The 12,764-nt window shown below is 38.8% G+C and overlaps 1 protein-coding gene across 2 annotated transcripts in view; it reads left to right on the plus strand.

Moving 5' to 3' along the window:
- rabggta (Rab geranylgeranyltransferase subunit alpha) overlaps positions 1-12,764 on the plus strand; it is a 42,181-nt gene that overhangs the window by 21,190 nt on the left and 8,227 nt on the right. For both annotated transcript variants that reach the window (XM_051922303.1, XM_051922304.1), the window contains exons 9-15: positions 364-464; positions 1,898-2,004; positions 4,066-4,117; positions 4,233-4,321; positions 7,244-7,332; positions 12,037-12,153; positions 12,264-12,377. In XM_051922303.1, the coding sequence (XP_051778263.1) occupies positions 364-464; positions 1,898-2,004; positions 4,066-4,117; positions 4,233-4,321; positions 7,244-7,332; positions 12,037-12,153; positions 12,264-12,377 (669 nt within the window). The remainder of the gene's footprint in view (positions 1-363; positions 465-1,897; positions 2,005-4,065; positions 4,118-4,232; positions 4,322-7,243; positions 7,333-12,036; positions 12,154-12,263; positions 12,378-12,764) is intronic.

Raw genomic sequence — 12,764 nt, forward strand, 5'->3', positions numbered from 1 at the left:
AAGATGACGAAGAATTTGAAATTTCTGCTTAGTAAACAATAGCCCTGTTAGCTTGACAGCAGACTTTGTGTATTTCACTTGTAAACTTGTTAAGCATGTTAGCCTTGTATCTTCTTAATAAATACCTTATGAACATGTCACAGATTTTTCAGCTTTTTAAAAGGTTTGCACTGTGTTTATTTGTATGTGTCGTACAATGTATGCTTTGTTGATAAAGAAATGCATAATTAAAATTGTTAGCCATATTTATAATTACACATCAAGAATTAGGAATGTCTGGCATGAACACTGGAAAAAAAGACTGCATAAATATAGTTAACACTGTATGTGGTTGACCAGTTGCTGTTCTCTTCTTTGATGTAGGTGTTGCTGCCAAAAGATGAGCTGATCCTGTTTGTGGATGGGTTGCCTCTTCGTGTTACCTGGAAGAGCCCTCATCCTCAGTTAAAACGCAGTGCAATCTGGGTATCCTTTTGCAAAGTTAATAAAAGCGGGACTCGTGTAACATACAAAGGGAATGTGAATGTTTGAAAAGATAATTGTAGTATTTAAGACTGCAGAACTACAAAGCTGTAAATCCTGAGTCTTCTCCCATCTGTGAGTTATCATTACCTGCATGTCATTGAAAAATGTAGTAGTTTCAAATAAAGGTACACATCTAACTTTAATGCAAGTGCATTATGGGGTGGTACAGCACAGACTTATATTTTGTATGCCTGAAAAGAAGACCATCTGGGAGAATAAAATCTTAGGTGCTTATCATATACCATTTTACAAAAAATTTCAAATTAAATCCTTCTGTGTGAAAGGTTAAAAACACCTGCGTCATTGCATGTGCCATGTGAGCACTAAGACCATGTTGCAGTGTTTCAAACTACTGGTCTGTCAGATTGATAAACCTGTGAACATTACCAAGTCTTATATGTAAACATGCAGTGTGAGTGTCAGCCAGTCAAGACTTACCTTGAAATGCAGGAATGACCTTCAGGTTTTCAGACAGCTTTTAGAGTTGGGAACATTACTGCTAAACTAGGATAAATAATCTTAAAGTTAGAGTTTCCATAGTTTAAAGTTAATATCCCACATGCAGATAAAGTGAAAAATATTTACTGTATATTGTAACAAGCAAGGTGAAAAACTACAGGAAGCAGCACCTGAAAAGGTTTTAAGGGTTTACTTTGAAGCAGCACTTTCAACATCTAAGCAATCTGCAGAAGCATTTAAAAAGGCAAGTAAAATATTTTTCTGTGAAAACGTGAAAATAAAGAGATGGTATGAAAAGAATGTACAATCCACAAGTTAGGCTAGATATGTCGTCCTGGATGTTGTTCTGGGCACAAGAAAAGCAGCAGTAGAAGCTATCCAGAGAAGATCTTTGCCAGATATCAGAAAACTTGAACTTATTTTGAACAGCAGAGCAATTGTAGCATAATGTGATCTGACATGGGAATTTTACAGGCTTGAATATGCAATGCATGACAATTTTCAGTTTCTTGTGTTTCCTATTTAGATTTGCAGGAAGTTGGCTCCTGTTCCTGAAGCAGCAAATTCAAGTCAAGAACCAGCTTTGGACAGGGCACTTCCCTTTATAGGTCATACACACAGCTCCTCTCATACATACCTGGCACTTTAGTGTTTTCAGCCAACTTTACACTGGGAGCAAACAAGTATTTACTGGGGACTGCCATGCTAAAAGAGAATATGCTGTCCAACATAAAGTCAGTTTATTGAACTGAGGTCCAATGAGATGTCAAAATAATACTTTCAGTAATCAATATATTCTTTAACTAACCATCATAATAAATGCACTGTTTTAAGTTAACCGTAACTTACTGCCTAAATGTTATTAATAAAAATGTACTGAATGGAGTAAGCAATTGTCCTTAACCTCTTCTATGATCTGTGAACTGCCCCCTAACACTATTAATGCTGCCTGCTCAGAACATAATTTTAAGGTTCACTGGCAAGATGGCAGGATCCAACGAGAGTGTATTCTATATAAAGGTAAGTGGGCCCCCAGAACACGCCAATCATTGAGCTCATAACTAGCCAGAACTGCTATGCATATCTGCCCCTAGATACTAAAGGCAAAAATGTTAAAGTTATCACCATGTTGAAAAGAAAAAAACATTCTAGCTATGTTGCCCATGGATGTGTCCTTATTAATTTTTTTCTATCACTGCTAAGAGTTAGAAGCCTGATCACAGCAAGTGCCCTGGGGGATTCAAAAAGGATGGACTGCCTCACTTTGATGTGAGCTTAGTCCCTTAGCATTTTTTTTTCCTAGTGGGAGGTATAATTTTCCTGGTTTTAGGAGGATATAAATGTAATGTTGCCCTAAATTCAGCATATAGAATAAACTGACCTTGATATATCTAATAAAGTTCACCAAACTGACACAAAATTTTGGTATTCAATAGAAATTCAGTGCTCTCATGAACTACCTTTATTTTATGTGAGAAGGGGCCCTGGTGACATCTCTCCACACCAGTGATGATGCCAAGGACTCCAAATGTATATGGAATGGTATATTGATATATCACCCATGGAAAATACAAGTGCAGTGAGACACAAAAGTAGGAAGTAAACAGAAGCTAACAAAACACTGCTGCATCATTTACATTTAATTATTTGGCTGAGACCTTTACCCAAGACAAATTACATTTACGATAAAATTGGTTCTATTTCTTTTGGTTTTCCAACTGGAGTACAAGCAGGTCAAATGACTTGCTCATGGTCACTCAGTGTCAGTAGCAGGATTTGAACCCACAACTTAAGGTTTGAGGTCCAAAGCTTTAAACTCTATACCAGAGACTTTTGCAGAGCCTGTCTTTATGGCCGTTCAATCACAGTCTACCTGTGCACTTGCTTACCTTTAAAAATACCACAAAGCACTCCTCTTGCCTCACAACCTCATGCCCACTCCCCCAATAACCCTAGTATCTTTCTCCTGCCAGTGAGTCTTTTCATGAAATGGTCCTCTTGACTCCATATTCACTGGTCCTGGTTCTAGTAGCTTAAAACCCCTACGGGGTGAGTCATATCAAGCTAAGCCCCAAGTTGCTTCTTGTTCCAGCTTTTGAATCTTCATTTGCTACATGGAACACTCTCTAGAAGCTCTTGGTGTACCTGTACCTCTGACTCTTCAGCTGGTTTTAAGGGCCATTTTTATTAAATGGCTTCAATGTTGCCCATCCCCTAAAAGAATGACTGTGTATTACTCTGTAGTGGTTAAGAGGGGAGTACTGCCTTCCTTCCAATCCCTGAACTTGCCCTAGAATTGGCAAAATGACTCCTTTCTCCCAGCTTAGTGACCCATTGCCACCTGTTAACCTGGAGGTTTTATGGCCTCTCACTAGTCCTGCTATCTTAATATCTGGTTATCTCATGTCTAGTCTCCTTGAAGAATATTGTTACATTAACTTCCAATTTACAATGCCCTTTCTCTCCCTGACTGTTCAGTTCTGTATACCCAATATATGCACAGGGTTTACCACCCTCGACCTCTGCATATGCTAGAGGAGTGCTGTTTCTCTCTTTGTCCCTCACCCTTACTTTTAGAGAGGTGTTGTTGGACATTACTCTTACTAGTCAGACACCAGGTTGGTGTTTTATTTAACACTACATTTGTAGGTAGACATACAATACTGAAGTTGTAACTAATATGCTGCCAAAAAACATGCAAGTTGGAAAAATGCATGTAGATTGTGTGACATAAATAAGCTTCAGAAGATTAAAATGACCAGCTGCGGATATATTCACTGAATTATTATAAGCACTGTCCTCGGTGTGCTACTTGTAATAGGTTGATTAATTGGAAGTAGAGGTGCCCAATAAATGTAAATTAAAGTCTTTCCATTTCATAAAGCTGAATATTTGCACTGCATCAGTTTAGATGCCATGTGATCTTCTTCTTATGATCTAAATTTATCATTTCTAACCCACATAGGAAATTTCACACTAGACATAATTACAGTCTGAGTTGGAGAGCTAATGTGAAAGTAGCTTAAGTGTTTTCTTCATCACTTGTCTTTTTTGCTTCATCTACATGGTTCTGTTCTGCAGGTCGCTCTGAGAGTTGGTGCCGAGACAGTGCTACGGATCAGCAACTCTTCAGGTTGTAAATTAAATATTAACTGTCTTTGTGCTTATGAGCTATGAAGTGAGTGGCTCAAGGAAGAAAGAAAAATTGTATTAACAGTGAGTTATTTTTTGTATGTGCACTCTTTCAGGTGTGATCTTTCAGTGGAGAAGACTACTGTTCTTCAGTCAGAACTGAATTCCTGTACCCAGCTGCAAGAGCTGGAGCCAGACAACAAGTGTAAGTTAGCACTGGTCTCAGCCTCCACTTACGTAGGAGGGCTTCCTCAATCTGTATCCTTACTGTTTTAAGCAAATAGCATTGCTAATAGTGGACAGGCTCCAATTCAAGCAAGTTTATAGTATACATTTTCTAGTATGGTTTAGTTTAAAAAAAAACACACAATCATATGCAGTAAAGCACAAAAATACCCTGCTCTGCACTGAAATACAATTTGTGTATAGAGGCACGCTACCAGTCAAATGTTTTAGAACACCTCATTTTTTATGGAAATGCATGCAGTTTAATGTCTTAATGTTTCCTGAAATTGAGGCATAGAACAAATAAATATCAAAAATAAGTCAAGGAATCGTTACATGTACAAAATTTTATTCAAATTTTTGATTCATCAAAGTAGCCACCTTTTGCTGTTAAATGTATGTGGCATTCTTTCTATAAGGAAATTCAAATATTAGTCAGAAAGATCATCCCAACACTGTTGCAGAAGTTCCCACAAATGTGTTGCTCTTGTAGGTTGCTTTCATTTCACCCTTCTATCCAGTTCATTCCAACTAACTCAATGGGGTTTAAATCTGGAGACTGTGCTGGCTAGTCCATTTTTTGAAGTGTACCCTCTTGTTCTTTTAATGTAGTTCTGACATAGGCTGGAGGTATGTTTTGGATCATTGTCTCAATGTAGGATGAACCCCTGACCTACTAGACGGAAGGTATTGTGTGTGGTGCTGCAATATTCTGGGGTAACCCATTCAATTCAGAATTCCAGTCACCAACTGTGCCTCCTGCAAAAGAAGTCCAGACCATCACACTTCCTCCTTCATGTTTGACACTGAGGAACCATCCTTTCACCAACCTTATGTCATACAAACACTCTGCATGATGAACCGAAGATTTCAGATTTTGATTCATTGGTCCGTAAGACTTTCTTCCAGTCTTCAGTAGTCCATAGCTGGTATTTCATAGCCCAGGCAAGCCTTGCTTTCTTGTTTTGTCCTTAAAGGAATGGCTTTCTTACTGCCACTTGCCATGTCAAACCTGCAGCACAAACTCTATTTTCACAGTAGAAACTGAGACTTGTTTTTTTTCACCACTGTTAAGCTGTGCTTTTGTGCTGTGAAGTGCCTGTCATGCAAGCTGGTGACCCTCAGAAACTTGTCTTCTGATTGGGTTGTGACTTTGGGTCGGCCAGATCTCTTTCTGTTTCTAATTGCCTTTGGATTATGCAGGACACCATACTCACCGACATTGATTTTTTTGAATTTTTCCAAGTGAAAGGCTTACACTTCTATGGGCAATAATGCTCTCTCTCATTTCATTTGTTAATTGCTATTTTCTAGCCATTATCACCGGAATTTACAACTTTCTACAGTGTAATATTGTCCAAGAAGTACTTCAAAGGGTGTAGTAACACAGTCTGTTCCAACTTTGCTTTAAGACAGACAGAGTGTTTTGAAGTAATCAGTAGAATTTGGTACACCTGTGCATATTGTTGGCTTCAATTTGTAAGGCTTAATTTACTTTAATTACTGCAGAATATCTGTAGGTTGTAACCTATTAGTTGATCCCTGAAGAAGGCCCATTGGTAACATTTTGAAATTTGCATTTTTCAGTTTTTGCTAACCTAATCTTTAAATTTAAACCTCTGGCAATTTACTGCATATCTTTCCACCATTTTAGGTAATTCATAGTATTTCAGCTGATTAAATTTGAAGAAAAACTGGAAAACTGAGGTGTTCTCAAACTTTTGACCAGTAGGATATATCCATATATTTACAGACACCAGTGTGTGGTGAGCTTTCTTGCCCATAGTTGTAATCAGTTTTGCCCACTTTAAGATGTCAAACTGATGATAAGTAAAAGAAATTTAAAGCCTTTCACCATCTCCTCAGCGTCCTCACCTGCTGCTACATTTATTAAGACCAGTGCTGGGACACATTATAATAATAATAATAATAATAATAACTCATTACTGTTTACATTTCATTATAAATGGCAACAAGTGAAGCCATGTCCCATACACTTTGTACCATCCTGACACACTTTAAAAATACAAACTGCTGTACTAGAGTACTGTTTATAAGCAGCATCTCGGCATTTAACACTATTGTTCCATCAAAGCTAACCACCAAGCTCCTAGACGTAATGATACTCTGTCACAGGATTTTGGACTTACTAACTTTGAGACCCTAGTGTGTGCAGATTGACACTACTTCTGCCATGCTGATCTTGACCACAGGCATCCCACAGGATAGTGTTGCTCCTCCTTCACCGATGACTGCATGACCAAGCACAGCCCCAACTCCTTCATTAGATTTCCTGATGACTTCACCATTGAAGGCCTCATCACCAACAATAATGGGACACCTTAAAGAGATGAGTCTTGCCCTCTAACATAATGGTTCCAAGACATCAATCTCTCACTTGATACCAACAAAATCAAGGATTTGGTCATAGACTTCAAGAAGAAGGAGATAAAACACACTCATATCTACACTGGAGAAGATGCTGTGGAGCAGTTGTAATACACCAAACCTTTGGCAGCTACTGACTTGGAAACATAATATGAAGTGACAACCATCCACGTTGCAAATATTTGTATGCATGTGCACTTCATGTCCAGTGAAGTTTTTGGGAGCCCCAAAAATGTTAATAGAGCTCTTAAACAGTATTCAGATTTCTACCTGAATATTGCTTCTGGAAAAAGTAATGTATGACTGAATATCCAATTACTCACCTTCATGTAGGCTGTATATACAGTACAGTGTGCAACAGCTACACTTGTTCTTTACAAATCACTAGGTTTTGTTGATAAGCTCAAAGTTTATTTTTATAATATATACAGAATATAGAATAAATAACTTTTAGACAGTGGCTGTAAGTTTTGGCATGCTTTCTAAAAATATTTTTGTTTCATCTTTGTTACAGGGTGTGCACTAACCATTATCCTCCTCATGAGGGCATTAGACCCCCTTGGTTATGAAAAAGAAATGTTACAGTGCTTCCAGACATTGAAGGTAATCAGTTTGTTTTTGTTTTTCAAATGTCATAGGATTCATTGTAAAGTAATTGAAGAAACCACTGTCATTATAATTTTGGATATGGCAGACTCTTGTCAATCACTTTTTTTTTGTTTTTTATTTGGTATACTTTATTAATCCCCAAGGGGAAACTATCTTTTTGCATGACCTTTGGGAAGTTTAGTAAATTAACTGCACATTATTTTTACAAGTTGAGGTCTTTCTAGTCCACTTGTAAGGTTTGTCCTGTAAGGTGTGAATTAACATATTCTTTCCCTATTATCTTATGGATGTTTGCACTCCTGCAGCCTCCCACTGTCAGTTTTATTATTCAGCTCACAACATACAAAAAACAGCTACTTTTATTCTGCCTTTTTTGTTTGGGCATACACCATGACACACTTAAAGTATACATCTTGGCAGCATCCCAGCACCATGTCAGTGGACCCACGCTCATAACCATTAATAGTGAGCCCATGTTGAATCAACATGTATATATGTATGATGACCGTAGATACTGATTTCTCAGATTTTTCCACTAGATGGCAACAACTTGTAGTGCCTTGCAAAAGTATTCAGAAGTACACAGTGATATTAAAGGGTGGCACGGTGGTGCAGTGGTAGCACTTCTGCCTCGCAGTAAGGAGACCTGGGTTCGCTTCCTGGGTCCTCCCTGCGTTTTGTTTGCATGTACTCCCCGTGTCTGCATGGGTTTCCTCCGGGTGCTCCAGTTTCCTCCCACAGTCCAAAGACATGCAGGTTAGGTGCATTAGCGATCCTAAATTGTCCCTAGTTTGTGCTTGGTGTGTATGTGTGTGTGCCCATTGGTGGGCTGGTGCCCTGCCCAGGTTTGTTCCTGCCTTGCGCCCTGTGCTGGCTGGGATTGGCTCCAGCAGACCCCCGTGACCCTGTGTTAGAATATAGCGGGTTGGACAGTGACTGACTGACTGTGACAGTGATATTAGGGAATGATGTAAACTGGAATTTTTTTTTAAATTTTCACATGTGAAGTAGTGGATAATGTCCAAGCATTAACAGGGACTACTAAGAAGGTACTGAGTGATTTAGAAATTGTAGAGGGAGAAATGCTGTTTAGATTAAATATGCTGAAGTCTAACAATCACGATGACAAGAAAAAAATTATGCCAGAGTGTTTAAGGAGGTTAGTAGGTACATACATATACACTTGACACATATTTTTTAGAAAGTCACTGCAGAATGGGGAAATTCTAAGGACTGGACAAAAAGCAAATATCATATGCAGATAGTCCCCAGGTTACGGACATCCGACCTACGACTTACGAACAGGCCGCAGCTGCGACGCATGTGCCTCAGTAACTGCCGCTCCGTCATCTTCAGCCTGGGGATGCTGTAAGCGGTGGCTGGACGGAGGCTGGAGGGGGGCCGGTTTCACTGCTCGCGCAGTGTAGTGTCCCTCGGGTGGCTCCCGGTGGCAAGTGGTTTCACTGCCTGCCCACCACACATGGCTGCCCTGTTCGTTCTTGGTGGGCAGCTGGTAATGCTGCAAGCAGTGATCCAGTTGCGGCTGAACCGAGGCCATCGTGGGTGAACAGGGCGGCGGGGGGTAGCATTGTAGTGTGCTTCGGATGGCTGCCTATTGAATGGGGGCGATTCACTACCTGCCTTTGGCCGCACCGTGTTCGTTCTAGGTGGGCGGACGCTGCAAGCAGCATACTGTAGTGGAGGTGACTGTGAAGTGGCCTGGTGATGAACCGCCCGTCGATGCCCCCATTCATTCTCAATAGCAAGCCTGCTCAGACTGTTATGCACATACCAGGAAGTTGTCTCTTGTCAGTACATCAGACGTGTTGACGGGTGCCTTCCTGCTGTGATAGCGTGTACAGTGCAGTGCAGAAGAGCTCATCTTAACCTTTTGTCTTCACCCTTCAACCATGTCTCTGAAACACAAATCTGATGCAAGTGCTGGTGATACAGTAAAGAAGAGAAAAACCGTCATCATTGAAAATAAAGTAGAAATAATAAAAAGGTCAGAGAGAGGTGAAACTCCATCATTCATTGGCAGAGCACTTAGTTACAGTTGGTCAACAATAGCATTTATTGAATTTATGTACCTGTTCCGACTTACATACAAATTCAACTTAAGTACAAACCTATAGTCCCTATCTCATACGTAACCCGGGGACTGCCTGTAAAAAGGACAATTGTGCAGATCCACGTAAGTGTAGGTGAGTAAGCTTAACATGTATTGTGGGTAAATTAATGAAAGGAATTATTAAGTCAAAGATTGAGCAGCACATAGCATGAACAGTAGTGTTTGCAAATAATCAACATAGTTTCAGATAGGGAGGTTGTGTTTTACTAATATGCTGGGATTCAGTGAGGAAGCAACAAAAGGATACAATCAAAGAGGTGCATATTATGTTATTTACCTTGTTTTTTAAAAGGTATTTGATAAAGTCCCACATGATAGGCTAGCTGTAAACCTCAGATAAGTGGGAAATCAGGGTGCAGTGTGTAGATGGGTGGAAAATTGGTTATGGTAGCATAGGTTTATGGTTTGAGTAACTTTATCAGAATTAGCTGATTTTTTAAAAGTGTTGTCTCGCAGTGCTCAGTTTTAATGCTGCAGCTATTTTTAATATATACATAAACCTGGTAGGACTATAAGCAACAAGCTGGTTAAGTTGGCAAATGATGCCAAGCTAGGTGGGATGGCAGATAATCTAGAATCAGTGGACTTGGACAGATTTGTAGAAATGTTAGATTTAAAGTACTCCTCATGAGAAGGACATAGGAGTTGTAGTGGGCTCGCCACTATCAACATCTAGACAGATGTACAGAAGTAGTTTAGGTACAAGTCAAAAACGGTTATATGTAAGCTTTATAACATGCTGGTGAGGCCTCACCTGGAGTAATGTGTCCAGTTTTGGTCTCTGGGCTAGAGAGAAGACATAACAGCACTATAAAATGTCCAGAGAAGAATGACTAGGTTGGTTCTAGGACTGCAGGTTATGACTTATGAAGAAAGATTAAATGAGTTTAACCTTTTCAGTTTAAGCAAACAGAGATTAAGAGAGGACATGAATGAAGTTTTCAAAATTATGAAAGGAAACTTTGGAACAGTATAAAAATGTATAAAACATTTCTGCTAATACAATGTTCACATACTGTTTGCCAGAGAATCTCCAAGGGACTTCTGGCATTCCCACCTGGTTTTGGTTTCATCCAGTGTAATTTTCAGAAGTTAAATCCTTTAACTTATGTTTTTCTTAAGCTAGACATCTTGTTCCCATACTTCTTGAACACAGTCAAAATCGTAAACTATATTGAAAAACTTTTTATAAAATCTTAAAAGTGAGGTTTAGGATACAAAGGTAAAGAAAATAAATTAATGAATCAGGGAGAAAATCACACAAGACCTGCTTTATGCTTATTTTTTTGTTTTAAGAATTCACTTTAAGTTCCCCAAACTACTTGTAATTAGTTTAATTTAAAATATCACTTAACATAAAGTATCCAAAAATATAAATGAAACAGGAGCCGCTAATTCACTGATGATAACAAACAGAATGTTCATTACTGGGCTGCAGTTGTACACATTAATTCACATTTTGAAAAATATACGAGAACATAATTTTAATCATTAAATTAAAAAGTCTGTTTTGTTACAGTGAATAAATCAAAAGACAACATGTCCAATTTGGATGCATTTATAGACCAAATCTAGAAGCCACAGGTGTGCAAACAGGTAGAACTTGAAATCCCTGGTTAATGTGTCATTAAGTGAGGTATTGTGATTCACGTAAATAGGTACACTGTCAGTCCGTCATTTTCTAACCCGCTTTTGTCCTGAACATGGTCGTGGGGGGTCTGCTGAATCTTATCCCAGCTAGCACTGGGGGAAAAAACCCTGGACAGGGTGCCAGTCAAATGGAGGGTGCACACACACACCCTAAACACACACTGGGGCCAATTTAGGATTGCCAATTCACCTAACCTATTTTCTAAACAACCTAACCAGCATTTTTTGGACTGTGGGAGGAAACTGGAGCACCTGGAGGAAACCCATGCAGACACAGGAGAACATGCAAAAACCATGCAGGGATGACCCGGGATGTGAACCCTGGATAGGTACACTGGACTTTCAGTTTCATAAATGAATAATCCTATTTGTATATGGCCTCATGTGCATATTTGTTTACTTGTATATCCTAGTACAGTTTTTTAACCAAAATTGTTGAAAAAACAAATTCAATAAAAAAAAAAGTTAATTACATATTAAATGTGACATGTTAATCAAATGAATGGCACTACAGCAAACACCACTGGCATACAAGAAACAATGTTCACAGATGGCAAATATTTAAATGAACCAACTTTCTCACAGCCATTAAGTAAGTAGTCCCAAGTGAACTGTGAACATGCCCTTACATAGTCTGGCACAGAGTTAGCAGAGCTTGCTGTCAAAGATGACATTTTACACAAACTCTGCCTTGCATGTTGACTTACTGTACTTGCATATTGTTTCAACCTTCGGGAAAGATTTATTTGTGTATTTACAGGTTATAGTAATGTCATTTAAATGCAATATTTAGTCATGAGTTCATAATTCAAATGATGCTGTTAGTTGCCAGTTATAATTTCCTGCATTTTATAACGCAAATGCTTGTTTTTTGGACAATGATCATTAATCCTGTGCATGTTCCTTTTTTGATTTAGGCAACTGACCCAATGCGTACTGCATATTTTGATGACCTACTGAGCAAGTTTATTATTGAGAACAGTATACTGAAGATGGAGTATGCAGAATCTCGTGTTGTTGACTTGTCCAAAAAAGCAAGTTCTCTCTGGCCCAGTTTTCACTAAATAACTTTTATGTTTGAATTCTTTTAAAGCTCAAGTTATTATTCATCCACATGTGACTGATGTTCTTTGTTCTGTTCTAGAATTTGACAAACCTCTGTCACTTAGACCAGATGCAGCTGGTTACACACATGAACCTGACAAGTAACCGTCTGAAAAGCCTGCCCATCCATCTGTCTATGATGCAGTGCCTAGAAGTAAGTGGGGCTGGACTTGATGATCTGAGATGGTTTTCTGGAGTGCACACCTTCCTGCGTTTTAGTTACATTTTTAGCACTCAATATGTTAATTAAAAGTTATTTAAGCTTCATATGTATTCATTTTTGTTACTAATGGAAAGGATCAAAAAAGCAAGCTGTCTACACTCTACACTTCCCTTCATTTTTTATACTCTATATTTCCAACAGTTCCCCTTCCTATACATTCTGTGATTCTCCTCATAAAATGAATTTGCTAGAACACATCCCCTGAAAGCTTGGAAAGTGTTGTACCCATACTGGCTACAGATTATAGGAAGGAAGGACTAACCAAACAGGTTTATTTTTTGCAATTTTTTTTGATTGGATAAGTTTTAGCCAGTCAGA

Source organism: Erpetoichthys calabaricus, chromosome 2 (genome assembly GCF_900747795.2).
Source record: "Erpetoichthys calabaricus chromosome 2, fErpCal1.3, whole genome shotgun sequence".
Lineage (NCBI taxonomy): Eukaryota > Metazoa > Chordata > Cladistia > Polypteriformes > Polypteridae > Erpetoichthys > Erpetoichthys calabaricus.